Here is a 22,670-nt window from a genome sequence, read left to right on the forward strand (position 1 = left end):
TAAGCTTTGACAAAAACTAAATTGAGAGCAACAATCATCCCACTTACTCCTTGTGTTTGGATTTCTGACCCATTGTTGCAGCCAGATGTTGAGCGCTCTGCACCCACCATAAATGACAACTGATTTTTGTTAATGCAGTAAGATGGGAAAATTCATCTGTGCTGTCCAATAGCATATCTTGCAATTCATGTGTATCCACACAGCTAGAGCAGAAAGCAAATTACTCATTTTTTTGATTGCTGATAGGCAAAACAACAGCAAATAATTTTTTTCTAAATTTCTCAGTTTCAAATGAAAAAAAACATTCAAGGCAAGGCCATGGATCGAGCAGCCTTTCCATCCATATTGGTCTCATTTGCCATTCTCACATCTAACCCCTTCATTTCCCAGAACTGGAACAGATTTAAGGGGGCCTTCTCTGGGTCTTAAGTTCAACTCTTGGTCATGCAAGGAGTTGTGTGTGTGTAGAGAAGTCAGTGGAGACCTGCAGGTGACAAAAATCCACTGGCATGCTGCACTCATTGGCTGTTTCCCCAAGATTTCCTGAGGCAATGTTTCTCAGAGCAGTGGACCATAGGAAAAAGGCTAAATGATGTCAAATGTGAGGATGAAGATGCCACAGGGAGGCGGACTGCTCTCACTGTGCTACTGTACCACGCCTTGCATCACTGACACATCACAGAATGAGGCAAAATAGAGGCATGCCAGAGCCAGCTGCAATTGCTCCTCTGTAGTATTGTCCACAAGGGTCCCAGGATGAGGGAAGAGACGAGAAAGTTGACTCCATGTATCAGAAAGCTTGATTTATTATTTTATGATAGATAATATATTAAAACTATACTAAAAGAATAGAAGAAAGGATTTCATTAGAAGGCTAAGCTAAGAATAGAGAAGGAATGAATAACAAAGGTTTGTCTCTGACCGAGACAGTCTGCACAGGTGAACTGTGATTGGCCCTTAATTGGAAACAACCAGATGAGACCAATCACAGATTCCCCCTGTTGCATTCCACAGCAGCAGATAAGAATTGTTTACAGTTTGTTCCTGAGGCCTCTCAGCTTCTCAGGAGGGAAAAATCCTAAGGGAAGGATTTTTCATAAAACATGTCGGTGACACTCCTCAGTATTTACTGTCCAACTCCATGTGTCCCTACTAGGCCTTCTGGAGGATGGGAAATTGGCTCACACAGCAGTACCTGCAGCATCAGCCACAGCTGGAATGCTGAACACTGAGAAGAGGAGCAACAGTGGCTCTCAGTGTGCAAACCCCATGGTCCACAGCATGGGAACTACAACACAGAGACACAACGGCTTCAGGACCACAGAGGTATGAGGATAATTATGCTCCCTAATGCCCAGCAATAGCTTCAACCAGGTCTAATTACTTTTGTGATAGCTCCCCCTTTGCAGAGAAACTGTATTCGGTGTCTTGAGATATGAGAAAATGGTGCCAGGCAGTGCCAGACATGGCATGATTGAGCTGAGCACCTCTGGCAATGCTTCATGCCTGAACAGCCACAGAATTGTTGTTTTATTTGTCAATCAGAGTAACACACACTTGCTACAGTAAAAAAAAACCAAACATGCTCATTTCTTTCCAATCCAGTCCATGTATTGTGCAAACTACTTTGAATAATTATCTGAAAAGGAACGTGTTTTCCCTTGAAAAGGAACATGCTTTCCCTTAATTGCTGTTCTGCTTAAAATATGTGCACTGCATGAACCCTGGTTCATTTAAAGCTGGACATGAAGTTTGAAAAAGTCAATGGGTGTCTTTTCAATAACTTCAGTAGGCTTTGGATCAGATCCTCCCCCCTTTTCCCCCTCACTTATGTGTTTTGTACATTGCATACATTGTAAGAACGAGGCTTTGGGGCTATACCAAAGACCAGCCTTCTGCCACAGCTGCCTACCCACCCACCTGCCTCCTACGGCCTTCCACTTGCTGCCCTGTTTGCATAGCAGCTGCTGAGCTGCAGATTAAAGATTAAAGAAAACTGCAGATTAAAGAAAGCCAAAGGCTATGGCTGGTTTACTGCTTCCTTGGTTCCTCATATGAGAAGGTGTTAGCTAAAAATTTGAGGAAAGAAGACTTCCTTGTCTTCTGGGTTATCTGCAGATGTAGCAGATAAAGTCCTTTACATGGTCCTTGGCATTTCTGGGGGAATCTCAGTTTCTACTCTGAGAAGTGCTTGCCATGCTGTTGTTGCTGCTTCCCCTACTTTATCAGGGGAATCTCCTCTTACTACAATATCATCTAATATCACATCTGGAGGGAGTGAGACTGTGAAAGTTTGGCAGTCTCAGAATGTGCAGTCATGGATGAATGCTTACATGGCTGTGGGAATCTGTCAAAGGTACACTGCACTTCCTTCTGGGTGAGCAGGAATTGAGCCTTGAGGTATTCCCAGAGTGGAATCATAAAAAACATCCTTTATGTTTAGTTTTGCCCACTGTGAAGAGGATGTTCCCTGAATTTGCATTACAGTTCCACAAAATTTGGCACAGCGGTAGTTAAAGGTGTAACATGGGCATTCAGTCTCGCGCAGACAATGGTGAGTGGCCACTGTCCCCTCAGCTTTTTCACCATTCTCCAAGGGATACAATTGTTTTTCTTATCTGTACAATGCTGGCTGGATTGGCAGCCCTCTTAAGCATAATTTTTACCTTTTCTTCCAGTTTTTGCTTTATCTCCTTTTCTTTCTGTGACTATTTGTGCAGCTGCTCAGTTTCCAAAGATAGTAACAATTCAGTTGTTTTCCTGCCCTCTATTTCCTCTCTCAGATTTAGAGAGTTTTTTTCCTACCTAATTTCTACAATAATTGTCTTTCCCTATGCTCTGTTGAAGTGAGTAGAACCTTAAAATTATCTTTCTCAGTTATAAGCCTGTTACTGGGTTTCCAATTTCTCCTTTATTTCCCTCTCAAAAGCCAGTGATGACTTTAATACTCCATTTTCTGATTTCAAAGCAGCATGTTCTATATATAATATATTTGAGGGTGGGACTCTGATTCTCTTTTGCATGTAAGATAAGTGAGCCTCCAATACTGCACAAATAATTGCTTTGTCTTTCCAGAAGTTTTGGGCCCATTCCTTGTCTGCTTGGGAAGGAGCAAATTCATACTTCTGTAACTTTTTATTCATGGCAATGCTGCTGACTACACCAATTCTTCTGTCACATAAAAAATTATGTTTGCTTTCTGTGTTGTCTGCAGATGTAGTGGGCCTGGGGGCCTTCCCTTTCTCACTCAGTGTTGTCTGCCTGTCTGAGATCCAGGGAGACCTTCACAGACAATATTTCAGAGTAAGCACTCTGGCACCCTGAGTCTGGGGAGGTGCCAGAGGCGCAGTGTGGTGGCACAGTAATCCTGGTCAGGACTGCAATCCCTGATGCAGAACTGACATGCACTGCACTGTAAGTCTGGGCAAGCTCAGTAAGACTCCACATTCACAAACAGGGTAATTTCTGCCTCTTGGACTGAGCAAGGCCCACAGACTGCTGTTGATAAATGCACTGATATCAGAATGCATAAGCAATAGTGTTTCAGTGGAATAAAGCTTAAGTGACAGGAGTCCCCGTGGGGGAGGAGAGAGTACAGAATGTTGAGCATCCCAGGACACAAAAAGGAAGAGTCTGCTCTGACCTCCCTCCCCTATAAAGTCATATTTATATTGCTCTCTTCGAGGTTGGGGGGAAAAATGTTTCAGTGGACATAATTTCACACTTGAATGGAGTTTGAGTGACTTTATATACACATAAAGGTTGTACAGGTTTTACTTTGTTAGCATATTACATGGGGCATGGAAAGGAATATGTGTTTTCAAGTTCAAGCAAATTTCAGCTTTTGGTCACCATTTGGGTCATTCCTTCGGCTTAATTCCTGTTAGGTGCATTGTTTTAAACAGGGAATGACTGCAACACCTCTGTGCAATTCCCTCCTTTGTTTCTTTCCTCTCTCAGACATGAAACAAGCTCCCCTGGTGTCCCTGCTCCTCAGGCATGCACAGTTTGTTGAATTACTGCCAGTGTGGGCACCCCTCCTTGCTGAGATTTGTCTTTTGACATTTTTCCACAGAAAGTGCCTCAGCACAGCATGTGGCAGAACAGCTACACCCACCCCATCAGAAGTTGTCCCATCTTGTGACTCACATCCTTAAACCAAGGGGTCTGAGCAAATGAAAAAGGGAATTTGGATTGAACTTCACCTTGCATTTGCCAACACACAACACATCAGTACATGTCTATTAATTTTATACCTCCATTGTATTATTATCTTTTGTATTCCTATAGCACAAAGATACTCTCAGGTGACATAAAAGATATCTGTATCTTTTCATTAGATGCTCCAGGTGGACAGGGACACATTCTGCAGCAGCATGACATCTAGAGCCATGGGACTTCTGTAAATGAAAAGCCCAAATGCCTGTCACAGCCACTAGCCCACAGAGAAATTTTAATTGGTGAGGTTGGATATGGTCAAACAGAACTACATAATTATTAATCCAATTTGAAAAAGACTTGGTCACAGTTTATAATTACAGTGTTTACCTGTCCTACTGTTAGAGAAAATTGTCTAATTTTGTAATTGAATGGAAAATTACTTCTGTATTGCACTTAGTAGGAAGTATGGGCAAATTCCCACAACATATTAATCATGTGAGTGTTGCCTGTAATGTACTACTCAGTGAAGTGTAGGTTCCATGACTTTGAAAATGCCCTCCTGCACTTTCTAGCTGAGATACATTCAATAACATGTATCTCTGCTGTTGCAGCTCAGTGCAAAAAAAAGTCTGATGATAATTAAAGCATTTGCATTATTCTCCACATCCAATGCAGGTACATAAGAAAGTGTCTAAACTTCTTATAGTCAAAAAATAAATATATATATGCCTAGAGAGAAAGTGTAGTATCTAATTTAGGCTCCAGCTCTGGTCTGCCATTCTGCATCTATGTTTTTCCACTGTTTAGGGAACCATAAGTTGAGCATGTAATGTGAACACCTTAAGTTTAGATGACTAGAGTTGAAAAGGAGATTATCCTCTGCAGCTCAAAATGTACCCATTTAATCTACATGAGCATTCACATTCACAGAGTTTTTCTTTTGTCTCGACATGCTGTGGAATACAGTGCAATGCAGCACAGGCTGCCCTCGGAAGGCTCGGGTTGTGCCACTGGCCTGTGGGCTAGCAGGGGATAAATCATGTCACCTCTCTGTTTCTCACTTTCTCCTGCATCAAGCTCTAAAGCAGCCATCTGCCTTATCCCTTGGTACCTGGTTATGACAGGATACAGCTTGTGCTGTTCAAAAAGAAAAGATTTGACACTCACTGTGTCTGGGAAATGTTATTATCCTCTCATGACCATAATGTCAAAACAATTTAGAAGTAAAAGATGATGCTGATGATGACAGTAATAAAGAAAAGAGTGCTAATTCCAGTGAAGGTAACAGGTTGGTCAGATACCCTTCCAAAGAAAAGGTGGTACCAGATCATGTCCCTGACTGACAATGATCTGGTTTGATTTTCATTGTAGTCTTTGGCCAAGACTTGCATGAGCAGTAGCACTGGGGGAGCAAATAGCAAAGGAGCTGGTGTATTCAGGCTGGAGAAATGTGAAATAACACACAGCAACAAATTAACTCCAGGAGTTTCTCTGTGATATGTATGAACCTTCAACTTATGTCAATGTCTGAACTTTATCGTTATTTTACCTGGCACTCTTACCATGTAAATAATGCCTAATTCACCTGGCATTCCTTACACTGACAAATAGTCTCATGGAGCACTGGCAATGCAATAATCAAACCCACCTAACCCAGCTGTGTGTCTCTGTCACCCAGATCTGGGTACACTTTATTAGACCTAGCCAGCTTCCTGTGCATTATGGTGCGTTGCTTATGGCAACAAGCAGACAGTCTGGGAGATGGAAAAGTACAAATTTAAATTAGGGATGCACTTGCATGCCTCAGACTGACTTTTTTGAATATTGAAAATAAACTGATGAGTGTCTGAAACGTATATATTGTGCTTGGATCTTGTATGCAGGCAGAAGTAAATGTTACTTTAAAACTATATTTTCACATCAGAAACTTAAAATCAGGTACAGAATATTCCAGCTCAAGCTAGTGATGCACTATTCCCAGTGACAAAGAACCTCTAATTTTCACTTCTGGACTGAAACCAGATTTATTCGCTCTGCCTTTACAGTACACACATGCAGAGATGACAATTATAGGCAAGAAGGTTGATCCAAAGCCTACTGACATCTGCTGCCTTTGCAGCAGGTACATGCTTGTGTCCACGCTGAATGAGGCAGTTGCTCTGCATCACAGTGCTGTGTGAAGGGTGCTGGAGACATTCTGCTCATTACATAGAACTGTTTTTGTAAATTAGGGGTTAATCATCAGTCACTCTTTCTGTTGTCATTGTGGAACTCACTGTACTGTTTAAAACTCTCACAGAATAAATGGGACACGCAGAAAACGTCCACACAAGAAGTCGCCATTAATGTCACAAAAGGCATCAGACAAAGTGACAGAAGAAAAACGAAGAATTGTGCCAATTAATGAAGAAAATTGCAGGTGAGGATGGACTTAACAAAGCTTCACTGCACTTTAAATGTCATCACTGAAGACATGAAGATCCCTAGGTGTTCCAGGTTGAATACAGCAGGCAGCTGCTACTGAGTGCCTCCAGAAGCAGGTCTTGTGGAAACCAGCTGCAAGCACTGTAGACATTACAGTGTTTGTCTAAAGACAGACATAGTCGTTTGTCTAAAGCAGTGGCACTGCACAGACATACACAGAAATTCATGATACTTGTCTTTTACTGACTTCCTCGTTATCCCTTGTGTATGTCCTGTTCCACATTGCTATTAAGATGAGGCTCTGGATAATAAGGGGTACAGCTCATCACAATTAAAACCAGGAAATGAACAAATGAATCTGCATTTTTAGTCATAAAGTGGTTTTGAGTGTGGATATTCAAACCCAGAGTTCATTTAAAGCACTCACATATTTTAAAACACAAACCCAGACATCTCAAGAAAGTGAGAATAAAGTCTAGTCTTCCACTAAATCTCTTTTCAACTATATATATAGGTTATATATAGTTAAGTCATACAGCAAGGTTTTTATATATTAAATGTTCAATTACTTAGTTTTAATTTATTGTTCATATTCACATAATTTCAGTCTTAAAAATAGTAACTTTCATATTGATCAGCCTTACTTGAAGGTCCTAGTCTCAACTAGTAAGTAGAGTTGTGGCTACTTGGTTGTTTTATAAATGCCCTTTTGATTATGTTGAAGTCCAGTCTGACTAGGAAAAAAGTTACCATTAATATTACAAGAAAATAACCACAATTTTTAAAGTCATATTCTAATGTCATTTCAAAAAGTTAACTTTCTTTGATAAGATATAATTAATTCACTGTGCTGAAATTATTTAATACATTGTGAGCATCCTGTACCACAGTACTCCATGATTATAATAAATATATATCTAAAAGGAATATAAATGTTCAGTATAGTGAAGTCTAGGAAGTAATACAAGATATTACTTCTTAATATGGAACTAATAATATATATTCTCTGTGAGTTTGCATGTTTATGAAGGTAAAAGAGGTAAATTTATTTGCCTCCCCTATCAGGCATATATCCATAATATACATCCATATATATATATGGATGCATATTAGTATCCTTAAAGGGCCATTTAATAGAACTACTGAAAACAAGCCTACAAGAATAGGATTGTGAACTGAACCCTAGTTTATTCTGTATTAGGATCATTTTAATAGCTTGCTGCTTAGGTGTGTGAGTAACTTTCCTTGTTGTACAACAAGTCTATGCAATAGGAATTGTTTATTAATTACTCCAACAAAAAGGCAAACTGGAATCTAGAGTTAGAGCCAGAATTTTGCATACCATAGCATATTCTAAAAGGATTTACTGGCAGAGAGTGCAGTATAAACTTGTATGATACAAGAAAGCTACAGAAAGTGAATAATGACCCTAATGTGTTTAAAGATAAACAGGATTTTGAAGGAAGGCAAAAGGGAAGGTTTGTGGTGTAAGAAGCTGTTCCAGAGATTGTGGCCTTGGGTGGATACTACATTAGAGTGAGTAGATGCAAGAACAAAGGAGTCCTGGCAGTGAGAGTATTTATTAGCTAAGAAATTATTTAGTGATGATGTGCTGACCAGATGTGTCAGACGGCTTGGGTCACACCACAGAAGGAAGCCCATGAGCTGCATGGCACATGAAGCAGCCCTGGCTCATGCCAGCAGCCATCAGGGAGGCAGCTCTTGAGTCTTGTATTCCCAGCATGAGCTGTGACAGGATGGTTTGCAGGAGATGGCCTTGGTACACAATTATCTGGGCAACAGCACAGACTTTGCTCATGCTGACCACATCCCCCATCAGGGTGGCAGCAGCAGTCCCCCTGCCCTGGACTGCTCATGATAATGTTCTTGAGCTACTCCAAGATCCCCTAAACCTGTTTATATCCTGAAACTTAACTTATGACATTCAAAGATTGGATCCAACTTCTCTGGTAAAATCCATGTTTGGTAACAAGCAATTTTATACACACTCCTCGTGTAATACATTACTGTTCTGATTCACTAGGCATTAGTAACTGAAATGACATTCTGTCCTAGGTCGCTTCTTAGTGTTTGATGTGCAAACTTCCAATGACCTTAATAAAACTAAGAGCATGTGGTGGATATGTCGATCTTGCTTCTGTACACAGATTGGGATATACGTATGTTTACTTTCCTTCTGCTAGAGATAACCACAAGTAGAAACAACCAATTTATAAAATAATACCCCACTCTGTATAATTAGGGTGACAGAATCTAGTCTATACCACTTTAGATGATTTAAAGTCCTCATAATAGATTCCCATGTTAATTTTAGTGGAAGATACAAGCCCAAAGAATAATCTGGACATTTTCACTCCAGCTGGCCTTCCTAGAAATGAGGATTCTTATTTACAGGGTCTGTTCTTTGGGCATCATCTTTCAAATATAAATGGCTCAAAGACATCAAATAAAATAACCATGTTAGAAGACATGGACTTTCAGATGAGGGACCTGTGGGCACCTCTGTCTTATGTGTCAGGATTTTTAAAACTTTTTAAATTTTTTAATTTTCCTCAAAAAGACATAATTGCCAAATGTCTAATTGACAAATTGCCACATAATTTGTTTGATATCCCATGGCTGCATGGGAAGATTTCTACAGGTACACTGAAACAACACACTTTCTGCTGGAGTGATTTGCCAGCAGATGGTGAGTTCTTATGATTTATCTAGGTTCAGATTTTAAACAAAAAGTAACTTTGGCACATTTCCACAATTCCAACACAATATATACATAGGATTTTCCTATATATCTTGAGATATCTTCTTCCACCATGTGAGAAATGGAATAATTCAAAAGAAAGAGGATATTGCCTAAAGAAGAGTGAGGATTTACCATTACCAATTCATCATGAGGCAAATTAATCTCCTCAAAGACTCAGTACAGCTTTATCTTGCACTATTCCTTCATCTCCCTTATGATTCCTTATTGTATTTCCTCATTTCAGCATCACTGTAGGACATTGACTGGAAGACACACAATTTTAATGTGTGACTGAAATGATTTTGTACTGACATAAATAGAAAATGATAATTATTGTGTAAGCAATATATGAGTACTGCATTAAACATGCATTCCTGTTCATTGAATTACTGAGATTTCATAAAAACCAGGACACAGGTAGTTTTGATCTTCCTAGTATGCTCACATACATATTTATTTGTGCATGTCCCTGCATGTGTATATTGTAATGTCTTTAGTGTGTACTTCTGCAGTTCAGGCACTTTTTTTTTTGAGAACCTTTAATTTCTGTTTGTAATTCTGATAATCAAGTGTAAAATATTTTAATGTTTGAACTGAGATTTGTTTTACATGCTTTATGACAAGAATGATATATATAATTTGTGCACAGAAATGGTATTTGAAAAAGCAGGCTTAGTTTTATTTACAAATACATCTAAATTCAAACTAGACTAACGGGAACATTTTTGTACTCTCTGCAAATTAATGAAGATTGACCTTAAATTTAAAAATAAAAATAGAGAACATTTTTAAAGTGTCTGTTTATTACTCCACTTATTTCACATTTCTGTGTTTGTGGTTGGGTTAGCTTTTAAAGCTGAGATCAAAGAGGGCAAAGGTGTCATGAATGTTTCCCACACCTGCTATTCATGGAATCAGAATATTTCTGTATCTGATGTCCTCAGGTTTTGGCTCATGGACTGTTTGGTCATATGAAAGAAGGCAAAATATATATATTCCCACAAGAAATTGGTGTATTTGCCAAAGAGGGATTATGAGGTCAAAATACAGTTGTACCTCTGTAATTATAAATGGGAGAGCTTGTGGTTGCTGTCATGGCTAAAGTGGAAGACATGGGGAATCTGAGACACTTTCTCTACTAAGATGCCATGATGCAGCTATGAGGCAACTGGAATATATAGCTAAAAAAAGCTCTTATTCAGTCCTGAACTGGAGAGCACAGGATGGAAAAGTAGCTGTGGTGTTTGACCTCTGCCATAGTAATAAATTCATAACTTTTACAGATGATGTTTCTTATTTTTTCCAAAATTGCATGAAATTTTCATTATATTTTACCTTCATACCAGAAAGGCTATTGCTGAAATATCATCCCCATCCTAATTGTCTGTGCCCTGGGTGTTGCCTGACAAGTTGCTTATTCTCTTTGATTCCTGGCCAGGATGCTGACACAACAACTGGTTTGTTTCCTGTGGAAAAGGAAGAATAGTATCAAAGGAATGGCTTTCAGATGTACCAAAAAAGAAGGATTTAGGGACACAAGGAAGCCATAGTCCAGCAGTGAGCCCAAGGGAACCCTACAAACAGGATGCTTCAAAATCTGGGATCAGACGGTACCTTGCAAGTGGAGCCTTTGAACTCAATACAGTGTTTAGTTTGGAAACACTAAACCTTCATTGTCCTCAGGCCATGCATCCCTCATTGCACCCGTGCCTTCTCAGGTGCCTCCTTTCCAGACTGGCTCACTGAAGCATGTGAAAAAGGTGCTAGCAAGAAATAAGATGTACTCTAAGATGCAGGGATGCAAGATCTCATTCTGTCCTGTTACCACCCTCCAGTTTTCAAATCTTTTCTTCTGATTTTCAAATTTTTTTTATTTTTTTTTTCAGGTAGCATGTGCATGCTATCCACAGTTAAAAGCCATTCTTCTGCCCTTCGGTAAACTAATGGCAAAGCTTATCTTTAATATAAGATAAAAAGACAGCTGGTCCACCAGAAATTATATTTGTTGACATATGTCACTTGATCAAAATAAAATCCAAGTTTATTTGCAACAGCTCCTTGCACAGAAAAACTCAGCAAATACTAAAATCTAGGAAATACTGTAATCCTAATGGTAGAGCCAGGATGTTCATAAGGAGGAAGGAAAAAGGGAGAACAATAGCTTTTCATTTCTTTATGGAGGATTGAATATCATTTAAGTCCTGACTGCAAAAAGTGGGATGCTGCTGTATATCTGTCCATTCAAGACTGTATAAAACAAGTAGATTTAGGTTGCTGTGGGTCCCTGCTTAGGAAAAAAATGGGATTGAGAGAGAAAGAGAGAGAGGTGTCACAGGGCAAGACTGAGCCATGCTGCCAGTTGTATTAATTAGCTTTTCTTGCACACTTTTGCATTATAATTAGTATTATTCAGCTTTGATTCCATTAACCTCTGCAAAACACCCACATGTTTGGAAACAGGGAAACGTGTCTGGGGTACTACTGCAGGGATAGAAAAAACAGTTTGCTCACAGTCAAAAAGTAGCTTAAGAAAAGGCACCATAGCTAAGCTAAGTTGCCTATTCTTTATCAGCTATGAAGAGCTGTCAAATACAAAAGGCATGAAATTATTCATGTTCATCTGTATGCGCTTTTACCAGGAAATTAAATATTGGGGTTGTTCATGTGAGGGAGGGAGAACTTTCCAGGTCACACTTTTAAGTGGCTTTATGTTCAATTTGCCTGACTCAAGGACTGATTTGAACATAAAACATTGGGTGTTGTGGCCTGTCCAAGTCCCTAAACCGGCCCTTCTGCAGTGCAGCAGCATTTCCTTTGCCCTCAAATTAGTTCCCTCCTAGAAAATTTTTCCCACTTTATTATTTTCCTCTTTACTATTAATATGGCATATTTTTTTGCTGCACATTATTAGACACATATTACTGAGAGCATAATTTTACCAATTCAGACACAGGTCTGAAAACTAAAGCTCATGATTACAGCTGCCAAGCACAGGGGCAAAATTAATTCTCATTAACTCAGTGAACAGCCACAACCCCACCCAAGCAGTATCATCACATCTGGGAACTGTAGGGATGTAGGGAGTTCAATATTAATGTACATGTATAATGTCCTATGCAAATGATATTCATTATTCATATTTCTGACTCAAAACCACCTTTCAGATGAACTAACAAGTTTAAAATCATTGAGGAAGCCAACACTTTATACATATTCCTTCTTTAGTTGGGATTTCATATCTGATGAGGATTTTCTGTCCCTGGTGTGTGCCTGATATCTTTTGACAATTTAGAGGAATAATTAACAAGTATAACAGAATAACTTCCAGACTATATACTTATATATATTTTTTTTTCCAGCACAAAATTGCTGTCATCATTACTGCATCATCTGCCTGCATGCTGCCTTTTCTTACAATGTATTAATTACTTGCATCCATGGTGAGAAACAATTTCTTATGCCTTCTTAATTTCTGTCTAATAAGCTCTTGCTGGTATTTCATGTTACAGATGCATTTTTATCACAGGGTGAATTTATGCTGCCAAACCTCTTAGCTCCAACACCTGCTCCTGGATCCTAGTCCCAGACCATCTTCACTGCACATGTGGCACATGTGCAAGTCCACCTCTGGTGAACACGCAGGAACAGAGCAGCCAGTTCCCTCTGCCATAAAACTGTGCTGGTCCAGGACATCTTCAGTTGCAAATTTATGATCTTATTAGCTCAGGATATCCTCACTTATGTCTGCTCAGTTCTTTGGACTGTTTCTCTTCAAATTCATGTGAGGTTTATCCCACATACTTGAAGAGTCAGTGCCACTCATATATTTCTATGCTCTCAAGAACCTGTTGGAGATTTGCTTGAGCAAGTCCACATTCTTGACATGTGTATTATAATAAAATATAAAATAAATATAAAATAAAAAATAAAAATATAAAATAAAATAAAATTATAATAAAATATATCTTGACAATGCTCTCACACTGCATGCTGTACTCTTAGAAAAGTAATAGCACCTTCCACCTCTGCTGGGTATTTGTGATGTCTTTGAGATCAAAATAAATAATGATTTCTGTCTTCACATGACAGACAAGTTTAAGACTTGTGTACACCAGAGCAATTCAGTATAAATTTTTCTACTCTATGGTTTTCTTCCATATACGTAAACCTCTGTGGCAATAGGTCTGTGTGATATCTTTCTCCTTCCATTAACTGACCATTTTGGTTGCATTTAGCAAAGGTAAGTTCTGATTCAAGAGACACTGATTTTCACTACTACTAAGGCCATTGCATACCCCATTGTCTACTTTGTTAGTATAAAAACTTCAAAGTGAGTATGGCTTGCACACTCTATAATTTTGTATTGGCATTGTGATATAAAGTGACTTACCTGTGGGCTCAAATCAGTGCATTTGGAGTTTTTCCTATGTAATTTTGCTTATATAATTTTATACAACATAAAAATAACTTCTCTATAATTTTAGACAATATTTTATAAGCATTTTTTAATATCAAAAAATTACTTTGCTGTGTTCATTAGTGAGCCTCTGGCTTCATTCATTCAACCTGGATTATGCTGCTGCTGTTCTCCTACAATAGTCCACAATCTAGAAGAAAGCCTGTTACTTTACTGCAAATTAGTATGAAAGCAGAAAGCTCTAGTAATGCAGGTTTGATTTTCTTCCCTTTTTATTGCTTTCAAATTCAGATACAGGTTAAAACCAGCACTTCAACTGACACAGCTAGAGCTCCTGAATATAAAGCAACTTTAGAGTCTTCTGAATTGGTAGAGATTAGAGAACTTGTTCCTGTCATTCAACAGCTTCACTCACACAGTTCTTGTAGAGCTAAAACAAAAGCTTAGCTAAATTATTCACTTTACTCACAGGAGTGTAGAAACCTTGTATTTGCCAGTGGCTGAGGAAAAGACTCAATGCAATTGGCAGAGATGCAGAAACATGTATATCTTGCCAGAAAAGGCCCAGAGAGGAGAATGGAACAAGAGAACCATACAAATTGTGAAATTATGGGAATGTCAGTCCATTGGATAAAATCGTTGTTCTAGTTATAGCTGCATAAATCAATGAATACATTAAAATTTTGGTATGATAACAGAACTTGTTATTAACTTCTATTAAAATTGTTAGTTTCTGTTTTTAGGATAAATTACTCCACAGCACTTGCTTAAACAGCTCCATCTGAGTTTTTCTAAGGTTGTTGAATTAATTTGGTGCAAAATATGAGGCACATGTTTGTATAATGCAAGTGCAAAGAGGAGAATAGAAAAAAAATGTTATTTAATTTCAGTCCCTTTGTTCAAGAGCAAATAACTGCTTGAGTGGTGATGCACAAAGAAGAGACAGGACAACTGAATTTATGAAGGATTTATGAATCCAAGGGCCAAACTGACAAATTCTAGTAACATTACTCCAATTGCATTTCCATCAGAAATTGACTTGGGTGATTTTTTACTTGTCTATTGATTTTGCTCTACTGACATTTTGAAAGGGTCCCAGGAGGTGTATTACAGCACATTTGGTATGGAATATCTTTCTCTTTCTGACTTCTGTAAACAGGGCTGCCATCTCTGGATGTCCATGCTCCTCTTTACATGGATTGGTTGGCCTATTCCTTTAAGTGCTGTCAGTATCCTTAGGTCTGGAGTGGCTCCCAGCCATGATCAACCTTTTCATCTTGCTGCTCAGCAGACCTATGGCCTCTGCTACTACACTGGGATTGTTTTGCCTTTCTTTACTTTCCACCATGAAAGTATCAGCTCTACAGAATGATACCACTCTGAAATTAGACCAGACATAGTTCCAAACCTACCCCTAAATGCAACCATGAAAAAAAATGTTCCAGAAGAATGTGTACTTTCAGCATATTGTGATCAAATTGAAACTTTTGGATGGTACTTAGACTGCCTAAAAGTTTGAGAAAAGGATCATCCATGCATGAGAAGACAATTGGTGGCACAGGCTGACTCACTGTGGTCTTTTGTGACCCTACGGCCCAGCAGAGGTAGAAATGCAACTTATTGCAGTGCAGGATAAAATTAAAGCCCTGAATTGGACTTGGAAAACAGTTAAATACAGCAGTGAGAAGTTATCCATTGCTAAGACATTGTCCTCTGCTACTGGAAGGCTCTGAATAGTGTTCTGTTGCAGGACAAGGGCATCACCTCATGCTCCATGGAAGAGGACATGGACGTCTCTCTCATTCAAGGGCAGTTTGGGTCCTCAGAGGACAAAGATAACAATGATTAGGCTGCCCTTGGCAAGGACGGCCTGAGAAAGTTCCCATAAATCCTAAGTGTCTCTTCTGAGAAGGTCTCTAGGATCCAGGAGCTGATGGCATGAGTGCCTTTCACTTTCTGTTTGCAATAGTGAATGCTTTATGGATATTTCTCTGCCATATACCCTGTTTGGAAAACAAGACCATAGGCCTTTATGACCCAGTGTGCTCAGAAGGGTGGGTTAGGATTCCTGTGTCACAGAGAGGCAGAAATCCCACCTGGTATCTCAGGCTTCTCTTTTCTTGTTGCTTATATGCCACATTTCTGCTTTGCTTTGCCACTTTGGATGCCTTGTAAGATCCTTGGCAATTGCCCACAGCTGAGCTTTACATTTCCATCCCCTTCCAGCAGGTAAACTCTCACCCAGCATCCTGTACACTCTTCTCAGAGAAGCAAAGAACCTCCTGGCCTTCCTCCCCTGCTTCTCATATTTATACTTTGGAGAATCCTGCCCCTCTGTCCCTGTTGGCTCCTGGCCCTCCTTCTCTATTTGATGTTTTATTTTCTGACTTTTGGCCTCTTCTTTCACCTTCAAGTTGAACACACTCAGTTATATGTCAGAAAATCCAAGGAGGGAAATAAAGGCACAAACATGAAGTCAGTACACTTTGTACAAAAGTCATGTAAAAATACATGAGAGTAGTGGTTAGCCCCTTGTCTGCCTCCTTGTGTCCCAAATTGTCTGCTGTTGGAGTTGGTGACACCTGTGAATTACTGAAACTCTGGGATGCCAGGTGGGAAGACAAATTTGAATGTTAACTAGATGTAGGCAGAAAAAAAGCATTTTTATGGTTAGACTCAATCCCTTGCTAAGGAAGCTTTTTTTTTTCTGTTTATGACCTAATGTGATTACTACCAATGCATACTAAAATCTTTCCTATCTCATTCACTATTGGCTTTGTCTATTAATTTTTTTGCCTGACAATATTCCATGTTCCACTTGCCCCACCTCTGCAGGTGTCCAAGGCCAGCTGGGATGGGGCTTTAAGCAACCTGGTATATATGGAGATGTTCCCAGCAGGGAAATTGAAATGAGACGATCTTTAAGATCCACTTACAACACAACCATTCTATAATTCCATGATTTTATTTCCTGCTATAATTTATATTTGAGATGCTTTCACACTCACACAGTTGTCTCCATCATCTGACTTCAAATGCCTGGATGGAAAGGCTTAGTTTCCAGACATTGACTGGTTATACGATGGTTGATCTTAAACATCAAGGATGAAAAAACATGGAAGGAGGCTAAGAAAATTAGGTTTATATAATTTGGAAGCCTTAAAAGTGGTCAGCACTATCTCCCAGGACGTGGTATAACTGGTTTCAGAACCCTATTTTGCAAATCCTCATTTAAAACAGTTATGCTGACACAAGTCCTGGAGTGTAGCAGGTTTTATTAACCTGAGAAATTAGTTCTTACATGGTTATACTTACTATAAGATCTAAAGTGTGACTCATTTTTGTATTGTGCATTGATCTCAGGCAAAACTGTATGTCTCAGCTGAAAACATATTGTTCTGCATGATGCTTCTATTTATAATAGCTTAGAGGCACCCACAAACAAGCTTAGGAAAAGCATTATTTTTGAGCATTAAAACCATTATTAAAATAAGTTTTTGTTGTCATAAAGAGTGACCAAAAAAAGACAGAAAGTTACTTGCTGTTCTGTTTGTAAGGGTAATGCATACAATGATCATGACACTTTCTAGTTAATTTTCCACACGTTTAACACTAACTTTATTCCACAGGATTTAAAAGAAATGCTATTAAAGAAATTGAGAAGCAATAATAATGAAATATTTGTGCTTCTTATCTGAACTTCTTTCTTCATGTTTTAGCAAATAGTGAATCTGCTACTCCAGAATTCCCACTGGGAGGAGGTGTTGAGAGGATGTATTTACAGGCAGATCTGTTTTTTTTTTTTTACAAGGTACTCTGTTATGTAGTTCACCAGAAACTGGGAAATCCCTGCAGCACAGGATTGGTATGATGAGGAGAGATGATACAGTAGCTGGTTAAGGGATGGATATAATTATCAATGTCCTGAAACACTGCTGGGGATGCTCATTAGTCTGCCTTTAACAGACTGACATGAATCACCTTGTAGTAGGTGCCTCTGAACTTTCAAAACTATTGTTTTCTTGTATCTCCAGCATGCTCACATTTCAATAAATATCTTGAACTACCGTCTTAAAGAACAGCATCTGAAATGTGTGTGAAATCACTCCTGTGTCACTGTGAGGATAAAGACAGACACGACACTTTCAAAGTCAAACAGCAAGAGCTGCACTTTAATGTTCATAGCCTATTTTTACACAGTTTTCAAAAGCCTTGTGTTTAATTGGTTAGTAACTTTCTTGCCATTCAATTCATTGGTTCATAGGTTCTTGTGTGTGTATGTGCTAAGTCCCTCTTCTTCAACAGATGTTCATGTTTATTCTTCACAGATTCTCACAAGATATACTTCTTATTTTCACAGGTGTCAGATGGTTTTCATGAGCAATGGCTGATGCGCTTGCAGGTTGCCATGCGACAGGCTAGCTGTCAGCTATACTTTGCTGAAGTAACAAGGCCTGAACCATGGTTTTACAAGGCCTTTTTTTGTAAGGTTTTACCTATGTGTGGCACTCCTGCTTTGATAATTGCACACTGTATTGAAATGGACAGTTCACTTCAAATTAATGGGTCAAAGCTTTGGAGGGAGTTAAACCCAAAGCTACCATATACCTCATTAAGCCAGGATTTTCTGCTTTGCTGTCAGAATCACCTATAACTTGCCTGTCCACTCTAACAGATCGTTTGGTTTGTATCAGTCTTTTCCATAGGAAATGACTCATGCTCTGAAACATAGATTTCTTTTTCCCCAGCCTGTGTGAGATTGTCTAAGGTGAGTTCCACTCCAGCCACAGAAACAATGGGACAAGAGGGGCTCTGTCAAGAAAAACGCTCACTGCTGCTGCTACTGTTACTGTCACCCACCCAGACGGGCTGCAGATTTATCAGGAGTGAAGGCAGCTGCTAAAGGTCCACAAGGAATGAAGTGTCCTTGGCCTTAAACTGTTAGGACAGCTTACTCTTTACAAGTGTACTTCCTGTTTAGTTTGCATCGTGCTTAATATCCGAGGCTAGGTGAGGTAACCTGTTTGGAAAGAAATACCATTAGCATAACCACTGTTTTATTAAAGCAATCCTGTGAAGGCATGGTGTTGTCATTTACAGACAAATGAAAGATGAGATCTTTCTTGAGATCTTTCTTACATCAAAGAAATCTACATTTTCTTGTGTGTAGGTGCCACAACCCACACAGCTGTAATATTTTGAAGGACTAAAGTCTAAATAACATACTTTGTTCAGGGAGGAACTTGACATGGGTTACAAGTACCCAGTAATGAGGTTAATACATGGCAATGCACCAACATTCTGGCTTTCTCTATATGATTCCTTCTCTAGTCCTCATTGCTGTAGTGAGTTGAAGGGGGTGACTTACAGTTTAAAGGCTTTATGGAATAAAATGTTATAAGCAAGGTTTAAGGTGACACAGCTGCATGAGACTGCAGAAGTACTCAGAAGGCACTAACTCATCAATGACTGGATTTTCTAAATAAGTGGGAAATTACTGTAAGGCATTTCTGCATTCTTCCTCACAAGTTTATGTGTTCAATAACACGGTAGAGACAAACATTCTGTTCAAAAACTATTACTGTAAACTAAAAGGTAAAATTTTTTCAGTAATGCTGTTTTGTCTAGTTTTTTTTCATTTCCAAAATGCATTTGAGGAAAAGACAAGAACTTCACTTTGCCATTCTAAGTCTCACAACAGGATTTATTGGTGCCATCTACTGGCTATTTAGTAATTTTAAATTCCAACAAATTATGAATAATGTGTTTTAAATGCAGAATAATAAGAACATTATGTGCCTTATAACTGAATCAGCCAACATCAAGCCATGTAATTGGCAAATCTGTAACATTTAAATTACATTAGGTCAAACTTTGGTACAATGTTCCTTCAGTGCAATTCAATTATGAAGCTTTTAGATGTGTCAAGAGGAGAAAGTTCATGTACAAGTGCTCATGTGCAGACTCCAAGCATTACCACCACACACATCCTCCTGGTGTGTGAGAGCAAGGATTCTTCCTGACAACTGCCACCACTTGAGATCCCTCCTCCCCAAAACATGAGCACGTGGAGCACTAAGGTGTTCATGCAGCAGGTAAATATGGTCCCCTTGCTGTCTGCCTTTGCTGGAGGGATGTCACCACAAAAAATGTGAAGGGAGAAAATGGTGCTTTAGCTCATAGCCCAGGCAAGTTGTGAATGTTTCGGCTGAGGGGGGGTTTAAGCAAGCTGGAGGGAGCATGGGCACAGAGGGGATGGCACAAAGCCTGTTCCAAAACAACCACTGCAAAGATGGTGGGAGCAAGCAGAGCTTGGAAGGGACCTGCTGTGCATGACTGCTGAATTCTCTTCTGCTAAATTTGTTGAAAGATATCTGAAGATGACCTAGGATTTAAATAAGGCTTTAAATAACTTATACTCTTTGCAGTAAAAATTGCTAAACTATAATTATTTGAGGCATTGCCAGGAAGATCAGCAAATCTATATTAACTGGAATGTTAACAATATCTCCAGTGCCAGGTAAGAAAAGTATTTACACATCTGAGTAGCTGCATCCCTAATCAGCAATACAGCAGAGCACATGCTTAAAATACTTAATCATACTTAAAGGTGCTTTGCTAGATACCAAAGAGAGTGCTCACATTCCCCCCTCTGGTTAGTCAAGACCTTAATAGAGCCAGAAACAAATATATTTAGATCACACTCTGAGAACCAACCTCTGGAATAACTTGCTTAACAACTAGGTTCTGAGCAAAGAAAGTATATTAATAGAGTGACTGAAGAAAGGGTTCAAGCTTCCTGTTCTCTGCCTTTTCCTGTCATCTAACAAAAACATGAGAGTCTTTAGGGAAGGAAGAGAATGTTACTTAACCACATCTGTTTTTCAGAGATTTTTGTTAAAAAATGCATTCTGATGGAACAAAATAAGCCATGACTTTTATATAATGCCTTAGTCAATGGAACTAGAAAGGAAAGAGAGTTCATTAGAAATCTGGTGGAGTGTGAATCTGCACTGAACATGCTTTTTCTCTGCAAGGTTTCAGTGTGTCTGATGTTGTTCCCAGAGCTGAGAGCAACTCTGCAACTTCAGCAAGGGCTGATCAAGAACTTCCCAAAAAGAACTTCTGCAGAAATGGAGTGGGGAAACTGCCCCTTGCATGCTCCTGGGGCTCTCACTTCCAGACCCCTAGAGTATGTGGCCTCTCAGAGCTCATGAAAAGAAAAATGTAGCATTTCTAGGATAGGAAGAGCTACTGAGAGAGACTAGGACAGAAGACAGCTGGAAGATGAGAAATGGAGCAATGACAAAGGATAATGTAGATGGGGGTTATCATATAGTAAAGTACATTAACTTCCACAACCTGCAAATAACATTTACTTTAGCATCATTTGCTTGTTTATACAGCAAATTTAATTCCAGCTACCAAGTTATTTCATGTGCTCAAGTGCCAGGACTATGTGGATATGCAGCAGGTAGGTATAATCCTCCTCATGACTCATAGAGGTGCTAAAATGGTTTGGTGTAAGGGAATCTGGAGGGATTTTATGTTTCTTTAGGGTGACACAGGCAATGACACAAAAAAATATCTGCATGAATAGATGAATAGAGAGCTTCTAGAGAGCTTCTAGCTTCTTGTACTTATTGTCTTCTGAATAACCACATGCAAGTTTCATGCTCTCCACACACAGTCCATGGAGGGATTCTCTGGATGAATGTGCCAGACTGCAAAGACTATCTAGGGGCTCATTAGAAGAGAGGCAGTGCTGCCTGAACATCATCAAACCATTCCTAAATCTGGTTTGCATGTCTCGGCATCTGGTGTTTCCTGTTCCAGTCCTGGAGCATGGAGCAACTTGCATGGCTGAACAACAGCCTGGTGAGACCTTGGATGGCTCCATGCTGAGAAATTTGGTCACCTCTGCTTAGTAGCATTCCGAATTTCTATAGTTAGGTCTCATTAGCTCAGGCCTGTATTTGTGAACACAGTTGAGCACTACTGGCCAGTTCTTGTCTGGTATGTGTGGTCTCAGCCAGCAGGGAGCTGGGGGAGCAGTGGGAGGACAGTTCACACATCCTCGAGCTGCATTTCTAGAAAACAGCAGTAGTCTGAGCACCAAAGTCACCACAATGCTCCTCCTTCACTTGAACACTCATTTCCCTTTGTTCTCACCACAGAGTCCCTTTCCTCAGCAAATATTTCTGATTAGTTCCCTTTCCCTCATTAAATTCAATTGCTGAACATCGACTTCTAATATCAATCTCTTCCTCAGCTATAGCCTCACCTCCTGAGGATTCGGGCCTTTTGCAGGATGGTGGCCGTTCGGGTGCCAGCAAAAGTGGCAGGGAAGGTTGCAACCAGGGTGGCAGCAAAGGTCGCAGCAGGGTGGGAGCGAGAGTGACAGTGAAGGTGGCAGCAAGGGTGTCAGCGAAGGTGGCAGTGAGGGTGGCATTGAAGGTGTCCGTGAAGATGACCTTGAAGGTGGCAGTGAAGGGGCATTGAAGGTTACAGCGAAGGTGGCAGCGCGGGGCCGGCCGCGGAGCCCTCCCGCCTGGCAGAGGCCGAGGTGCGTTCGGAAACAATCCTCGAGATCGCTTCCAACGGCGGGACAGGTTCATGGCCCGACACTCGAATGTGTGTAAATTGCCTTTAGAATTTATACAGTGCATTACAGAGATTTTTAGGAAAACCCCAGTGCCGAGTTAGTTTGAAGGGATCTTCACGCTATTTTCGTCTGTGCTGCAGTCCCAGAGCCCTTCTCAGCCGGGGCTCCCTGGCACGCGAGGCGCGCTGGGACAACACGGACAGTTTCGGGCCACTGCTCCTCACTGCTCCTCACTGCTCCTCACTGCTCCTCACTGCTCCTCACTGCTCCTCACTGCTCCTCACTGCTGCTCACTGCTG

The 22,670-nt window shown here is 39.9% G+C and overlaps 1 protein-coding gene across 4 annotated transcripts in view; it reads left to right on the top strand.

The window, feature by feature from the left end:
* BAALC (BAALC binder of MAP3K1 and KLF4) overlaps nucleotides 1-22,629 on the top strand; it is a 38,777-nt gene extending 16,148 nt beyond the window's left edge. Inside the window, exons 2-5 of one of the 4 annotated variants that reach the window (XR_009489047.1) lie at nucleotides 1,157-1,326; nucleotides 6,461-6,580; nucleotides 12,709-12,789; nucleotides 12,876-22,629. Coding sequence is in view for 3 of the 4 variants with exons in the window: in XM_059865066.1 (XP_059721049.1) it covers nucleotides 1,157-1,326; nucleotides 6,461-6,565 (275 nt within the window). In the remaining variant the exon portion in view is untranslated. The other 3 variants (XM_059865066.1, XM_059865054.1, XM_059865046.1) reach the window with 3 other exon arrangements.
* The last annotated feature ends 41 nt before the right edge of the window (nucleotides 22,630-22,670 follow it).

The sequence above is a fragment of the Haemorhous mexicanus genome, chromosome 1, assembly GCF_027477595.1.
Source record: "Haemorhous mexicanus isolate bHaeMex1 chromosome 1, bHaeMex1.pri, whole genome shotgun sequence".
Lineage (NCBI taxonomy): Eukaryota > Metazoa > Chordata > Aves > Passeriformes > Fringillidae > Haemorhous > Haemorhous mexicanus.